Below are 8,242 nucleotides of genomic sequence, written 5' to 3'. Positions count from 1 at the left end.
TATGAGACAACAATGTACATATGGGCAGCAGCACAGGAGTCTCCATAAGTCAGCTCTACAACACTGGGCAATGTGAAGTCTCTATCACAAAGGTGACCCCAAAACATCATTCAATAATATATCCCAAGAGCACTGAATGAAATGACCACTTTGTTATGTGGGCTTTGTAGTTCCCCAGTGCATCACTGCATATGTCATGTACCATAGATCTATGTACTTGGTATGACTTGTGTGGAAGGAGTGTAAACATGGCACAAGTGAGACAGGTAATATACAATGATCCACTTACACTGCCTTCATTCACTTCCCCAGTGTATCTATGGCACCAATGCCTACAATAATCCTCTACTATAAAAAGAGACTGGGATTATGGGGCATCTTCTCAGGTCCATCCTGGTGGAGTATTCTGGATTTAGCTCCATGCAGGTCCTCCATGCAGGTGGATTAGTGTCCATGGTCCAGTCTCAGAGGTCCATCCTGGGTGGAGTATTCTGGATTTAACTCCACAGGTCCTCCAGGCAGGTGGATTAGTGTCCATGGTCCAGTCTCAGAGGTCTATTCTGGGGTGCAGGGCGCTGTGCTTGGTTTCATGGTCCCAGTATGAGCAGTGCATCATGGACAGCTCTGAGGGCTGCCTGGCACAGGTAAACTGCACTCCATTAGAGGGGGCTGAAGGTGGGGGCGCAGGGCTGGCAGGGCTCAGCTGCTGGGGGTGGTGGGCATGCGGGTGGTGGTGATGGTGGCTCATCCCGTTATAAGAGTTGACCATACTGGGTAATGTCATGCTTTGGACCCGGGAATATGGGCTGTAAGAAGAAGATGCAGACAGTCCCTTCACATTGACTGGGCTGACATTGCCCCCAGCCATCTGGCAGGAGGTGTAGGACATGGGGTTTGGAGGTTGAGCCAGGGACCAGGAGTTGTTCATGAAGGTGGATTGTAGGTACTTGGGAGGTGACAGGTAGCCATAGGTGTCACTGCTAAACAAGCTCTTCCCTGCTTGGAAGTGGCTGGGGGGAGGCCTGAATGGCCTCTTCATCCTTCTCCTTCTCCTGTAGTTGCCCTTTTCAAACATATCCTCACAGGCTGGGTCCAGGGTCCAGTAGTTGCCCTTCCTTTCCCCTCCACCCTCCCTGGGCACTTTGATGAAGCACTCATTGAGGCTCAGGTTATGTCTGATGCTGTTCTGCCATCCCTTCTTGTTCTTCTCATAGAAGGGGAACTTGCTGATGATATATTGGTATATAGCAGACAGGGTTAGCCTCTTCTCTGGGCTCTCCCTGATGGCCATGGCAATGAGGGCCACATAGGAATAAGGAGGCTTCTGAGAAGGATCCGGCTTGTCTTGCCCCTTCTCTTGCCCCAGGTCCTCCTTGTCCCTGTCCACTTCTTTGCTGCTGTTGGTATTGTGAGCCATCAGTGCCACAGTGTTCTCATCGGGGGCTTGGTAGGTGGCCATGGTGGCACAGCTCTGGCTGAAGCAGCTGCTAGGACTGGTGTAGTCGGAGTCGGCACTCATAGGATCTGATGCAGGTCCATAAGGTGTCGGATGATTTGTCTTGCAGTAGTCCAGGCTTTCCAGGTGATGGAGCAGAGTTGTTCTCTTAGTATATAGCACAGAGCAGATCTCCTGTCATTATATATCTCCTCAGTTATATGTAGTCGGCTCTCCTGGCATTGGACAGGGCATGTGTCTATGGCACTGGCAGTGGATTCACTGACTCAAGACTGTCCAAGTTGTGCCAAAGTTTGTGCTGGAGTGTTCCCAGCCCTGTCCTGTCCTCTCTCTGCAGGAGGCTGAGACCTGTGAGGATCCTTCCTCTGCTCTCATTGTATTAGAGCTCCGCCAAGTTCCGCTTCCGTCAGCAGCAGCAGCAGCAGCTCCCCCTCAGCAGACCGGCCGGGGAGGGAAGGGTTCACCTCCAAGTCACAGACACAACCTGACAGCTACACATCACACCTATCAGCAGGCACAGACCCTCACCCATTACAGACCCCTCACTTGTACACATTAACCCTTCACAGGCTGCACTGTGCACCTAACAAAAAAAAGGTTCCCCACTTCTATGAGTCTTGTGGCAGCAGCAGAGCTGTGGGCGACATGTGCCAGGACTTGCTCAGTCAGGATACACAAGAAGCGACTTCTCACACTCAGTAGACTGGATCTGAGGAAGCAAAGACAACAAGACCCTTCACGCTACACTGATCGTCTCCTCTCTACAAACGATCTGCTCGTACAACAGGCGTCAGATCTGCTCCGACATGATATTGGACAGTAGGTCTCTGTACATAGCTCAACAATTACCGCAAGAAAGACTCATGGTAAATATATACTCCACATAGTTCAGCAATTACCGCAAGGAATCCGCATGGTAAATGTATACTTCACATAGCTCAACAAATAAGGCAAGAAAGCCGCATGGTAAATATATACTCATTATAGATCAACAATTACCGCAAGAAAGCCGCATGGTAAATATATACTACATATAGCTCAACAATTGCCGATTGGAAAATATACACTCCACATAGATCAAGAAATAAAGCAAGAAAGCCGCATGGAAAATATATACTCCACATAGCTCAACAATTACCGCAAGAAAGCCGCATGGTAAATATATACTACACATTGGGCATTAAACAATTGAAGTAAATGCAATGAAATTAGTTTCACCTTCACTGTATTCATAGTGACATATGCAATTAACTATCAAAGGGTAATATATATTATTTATTTAACAATATTCAATGCATTGAGCATGGGCGAATAAAGTGAATAAGCCACAATGTTTCTTAGACTTTCCAGGTTATGAAACTTCTCTTGAAAATAGATAAATAGATGGATAGATAAATCTTCGGCTAATAAAGTTATTTATTTTATTCTATTTCACCAATGCGCGCGCGTGTATATATATATATATATATATATATATATATATATATATGTTTATTTATATGTTCAATTGTCACATGCAATAAATCCAATAGATATTGTATAAATATATGTGTAAAGGATATATATAAATATATATATATATATATATATATATATATATATATATAATAAACATATATATTACAACAAAATCTCTTTGAGATATATAATATATAACGCACTATACACGTACACTGACTCAAATGTAGCAGAACTGGTCTTGTCATTATGCTGATATTGATGTAATGTAACTCTTCATCCTTTGACTCTCTCATCCCATTGACTTATTATAGCATACATAAAGCAGTAACCTCAGTCCTGCCTCTTCTCTCTGTATATGTAGTAGAAAGTAATATTTACAATGAGCTTTTCGCTTACATTCACTTGGCTGCATATACAAGACATCTTGTAAACCTTTTCTCAAATGCCAAGAAAATATTAGCATATTTGGGTAAAAGCTCCCTGTGCTTCAGTGACAGCCGCCTAGTCAGCTAGTAGCAGGGCATAGACACATAGTAATGTCGTGTTTATTATGAATGGAGGTTGTTATTGCTGTTTGCAGATAATATCTCTTTAGCCAATGGCAACTCACACACATTGTATTACACTGCATGTAATAGTCAGGGCACAAGGCTGTATCAGCTGGGAGTGAATATTGTCCTAGTCATGTATGATGATTGATGATGATGGTATCATTGATACTAAGGGGGTGGAGGTTGGGGGTTTATATATAAGAACTATAACTAAAATGTGTCCTCATTTAGGGACCTAAGAACAATTCATTGGTTGTATCAGTGTAGTGGCCGACAAATACAGGTGCCTAGTGTGAAATACGATATTATATATCCTCATGCATCCATGTTGTGCTGGGTTGTAGGGTTGTAGAGATAATTCCAGTCCTTCCCAGCACATGACACTCAACACGCTCATATATATATATATATATATATATATATATATATATATATATATATATATATATTTATATTTGTATATAATGTGATAAATCATGTGCCATCTCCATATCTCCATAAAATGACTCCCATCGCCGAGTTCATCAACATAGAAAATAAATTGTTTAGTAGAGCAGGGTTCTCTGTTCTCGGAATATTTTCTTCCATATTTTAGCTTATAAAATAAGTGCAGAAGAGATACATGGACAATTGTACTTTTTATTACTATTATTTCATTGTTTGTCACATAGTTTAACCTTCTAAAACTCTTATTAACTAGAAGTAGTAATAATAATAATAATAATAATAATAATAATACTTATTATTAGCATCATCATCATTAGCAGCAGAACTATGGACAATCTTGAGTTTCTATACTATAGTAAATAAATGGGAATTCTTTCTTTTTCTGTTCTAAATTCTATAAAGAAATTATGAAAATGTCCCCACTGTGGGATTATTAAAGGATTATCTTATTTTATGTTTTATTACATTTTAACATTATTCTATACTGATCCAACAGCGATGTGAAAATATATATGTTGTATATATGTATATATGTATATATATATATATATATATATATATATATATATATGTGTATATATATACATATGTGTATATATATACATATATATATATATATATATGTGTGTGTGCGTGTGTGTGTGTTACATGCACACAGTTATAAATAAGAGCGCACATATATACATATATAATATAATTATGATATAATTGCCCCAATTCTATGTCCAGGCCTAGTAGCTGAGCTGTGATGTGCTGCAGTCATGTAATACTGGGCTTGCTGTTATGTTCCTATGGACAGCTGCAGGACACTGGACACACTGACAGCTGTATTATCGCAGCTTTGTGGAGCAGTGCAGACCTGCCGCAGGATAAGACGCAGGATAAAAATAAAAGGAAGTTCCTTAGCCACACACACGTCCCAGCCTGGCGGTGTCTACCCTGGCTATAAGAGCAGCTGCATCCATATGTTACTATATAGCACTAATAATAAGTGAGCTCTATCAGGCCTGGCACTGACTGTACTGTGACTATTCCATGGGGGTAACCTGTACATGGAAATGAAGAGATCCATGGAAAAGAAGACAGCTCAGCGCACTATGGTATGTATAGTGTATGTATGGTTACTTGTTGTCTTGTCCTTCTCAATACCCTGTATACATTATTAGCTGAACACAATTCACACCACTAAGTTATATTTGCAGCTTTCACGTCAACCCAGAATTAATAGGAGTTGTGAAAATATTGCAGATTTTCTGCCCTTGTATAGCAAATATTCACACTGTGTATATGTGTCCATAGATCGGTATAGATACTTCAGATACATAAATGTCATGTCCAGGCTTCTGATTTTACATCTATTACCCCATAGCAGATAACTGGATGTCCAATGTGATAATATATTATAGTTAGTTGTAGATTGTTTCACTTCGTGCATTTCACATTGGTCAACAATTTAGTGGTGTCAGTGTAAGAAATAAGGAAAATCACAGACAGACTTTACATTACTGCTATAGTGGTCTGTTGTCTATGTGAAAATTGTAAATAGGTGGACAAATAGTTAAATGACAGATAGAGAGATAGATAGAAGCTAAATATGAGAGAAAGAAAGATAGATGATAGATAGATAGATAGATAGATAGATAGATAGATAGATAGATATGAGAGATAGAAAGATAGATAGATGTGAGAGATAGATAGATGGTAAATATGAGAGATGGAAAGAAAAAAAGATATATGGATAGAAGGTAAATATGAGAGAAAGAAAGATAGATGATAGATAGATAGATAGATAGATAGATGTAAGATAGATAATGGTTAGATAGATAGATAGATAGATAGATAGATAGATAGATAGATAGATAGATAGATAGATAATAGATTCTGTAATGACAACTCTGTAATTTAGGACAGGCTATATTTTCCATGCCCCATGTTTCCAAATGGATTTTTAAGAAGAAAGAAAGATCATCTTACAATGAGAAGGAAAATGCATTAACATTTCTTTTTAACTGTTTACAGTTGCTTGTGATACCTAAGACCACTGTATTTCCAGTTCATTCTAGTAGAGAGAGTGTAAATACAGAATTGATATAATTCAATAACTAGTTCTTGTTTATCCATAGTTAAAATCATTTAATGGTTAATCTATCTATCTATCTATCTATCTATCTATCTATCTTTAGACAAAAATAAATAGGTCAGGACTCAGGACTTCAAAATAGAAAAAATAAAAAAAACTTTATTAGCCCAAGATTTCTCTCTCTCTCTCTCTCTCTCTCTCTCTCTTATCTCTTTATCTATCGTCTGTCTATTCTACCTGTTCTATCTATCATCTATCTGACTATCTACAGGTATCTATCTATCTATCTATCTATCTATCTATCTATCTATCTATCTATCTATCTATCTATCATCTATCTATCTCTATGTCTTAATGTATTAATATGTGTACCATAGAAAGGATTGATAAAAGAATACAATTTTGATCAAAATGTGCAATAAAATAAAAAGAAATACCTTTTGTGACTGTTGCTTCTCCTTGTTGTAAGTTGCTACATTCTAAAACTGCACACAAAATTGTCATTGTAAAATGATATCAGTTGCTCCTTAGCATCAGACTGCACTTTGGCAGTAACAGGACAGCCTGACACCATCACTGTTTGTAGCCAGGGAGTGACTGACAGAATATTTACTGTCATGTTGGGATACTTTACATGCTGTAGTATCCACTAGTCCTTCCTTTCAGATGTGTGGACCACATTATACACAATTGTACTTCCTATTTGATGAGTCTGGGAAGTTTGTTTTCCATTATTATGCAGTTTTCTTTTCTTCAAAATAATATATATATTTTATATACAATACACATTGAATAAATAGGTTCAAATAAGGTGGGCAAACATATCAAACACTCATCCACTGACTTGTCAATTTCGACAGGACCAGATGACCATCGAATGTGTATCTAAAGTAAAATTTCAACATCCCCTATCCAACATGCCAGGGGTGTCTGACAGTGTACTTGTATGTAGGGGTGGGGGAGAAATAGCTGTCGGCCAAATAAGTGTATGGTTGACAACTACTGAAGGTGCATAGTTATGTCTAGAAAGTCCTAGATATATCCCTCAGTTATGGTCCCTAAGATCGCAGTTTAAGGGCCAGATATTAAAAGTAAGCATTTAGCAAAAACCCTTAAAGTGTAAATGCCACTTGTTTTTGTATCCAATGTGTTTGGTGGACATTTTTGCACAATACTTTATTAACTTACCCTTTTAGCAGAATACAGGCAAGGAAAAAAGCAAAACATCAAATTTTATATGGATCATATACTTTGGACATCCATTTTTGTTGAAAAGGTCCTTGACAATAAGCCGATCCCCAGGTGTCACGCCACTTAGATCCTCTGAGATATTTGATTCCTCTCGAGCACCATCAGAGGGGAAATGAAGCATTGCACAGTTCTCACTGACATCAATAGGCTGTCTTTCAAACATATAGATGTGTATAGATGTGTATAGATGTGTATGGTCCTCCATGAGGCACTCTTTGTAGTCACTTTGACTAATAGATGAGGGTACTAAACATGGAACTCCCCTCTAGTACTTAATAGGGTTTTCCCACAAACTTAAAGGGGTTGTCCCAACTCAAGGATCCTATCTATACTGCAGCTTATGTAAATTAAAGACTTTTCCTAAATATATTGCTTTAGAAATTCTTCTTTGTTTGCCTGGTATGTGAAATAATTCAAATTATTCCTCCCATTGTTTTCACTGCTTTGCTATAATCACGGTCCTGGGAGATAGGACAAGTAGCATCTATCTAATTAGATAATTGCAGTTTCCTGATAAAGTGGAGTCTGTTATCACTCTATGTAAATACACAGATAAGACTGAGTCCATTCTGTACAAGAATCTGCAGTTTATCTGACCTGCAGAAGTGGTGTTTGTCCCCTTCAGCGGGAAGGAGAGAAATACAGGAAGTGAGAAGCAGACACTGCATCCATCATGGCTGAGACACTGAGATGGGAGAACCCCTTTAACTATATTGAAATTTGTAGACAATTTACAGTTATAGATTTTAGCAAATATGATTAATTAAAAATTCTGATTAAAGATTTTCTCTAACCATTTAAAGCCTGGTTCACATCTGCGTTCGGTATTTCATTGAGGGAGTCCGCATGGGGACCCCCTGAACGGAATACTGAACGTATTGACAAGTGGTGAGTTTATGAAAGCACACGGACCACATAGACTATATTGGGGTCCGTGTCTTTTCCACACAGTGTCCACACAAATGATGTTGAGGGGAAAGTAGTTCATGAAGTACT

General features: G+C 38.8%; 1 protein-coding gene across 1 annotated transcript; it reads right to left on the bottom strand.

Annotated features, from left to right (window-relative positions):
- Positions 1 to 512: 512 nt before the first annotated feature.
- On the bottom strand, positions 513 to 1,761 carry FOXL2 (forkhead box L2). The gene has a single exon (XM_075266764.1). The coding sequence runs from the start codon at positions 1,517 to 1,519 to the stop codon at positions 548 to 550; it is 972 nt and encodes a 323-aa protein (XP_075122865.1). The 5' UTR covers positions 1,520 to 1,761; the 3' UTR covers positions 513 to 547.
- Between the last annotated feature and the right edge of the window lie 6,481 nt (positions 1,762 to 8,242).

The sequence above is a fragment of the Leptodactylus fuscus genome, chromosome 3, assembly GCF_031893055.1.
Source record: "Leptodactylus fuscus isolate aLepFus1 chromosome 3, aLepFus1.hap2, whole genome shotgun sequence".
NCBI classification, from domain to species: Eukaryota; Metazoa; Chordata; class Amphibia; order Anura; family Leptodactylidae; genus Leptodactylus; species Leptodactylus fuscus.
The sequence above is the reverse complement of the archived record's forward strand: the minus strand, read 5'-3'. Positions and strand labels throughout refer to the sequence as shown.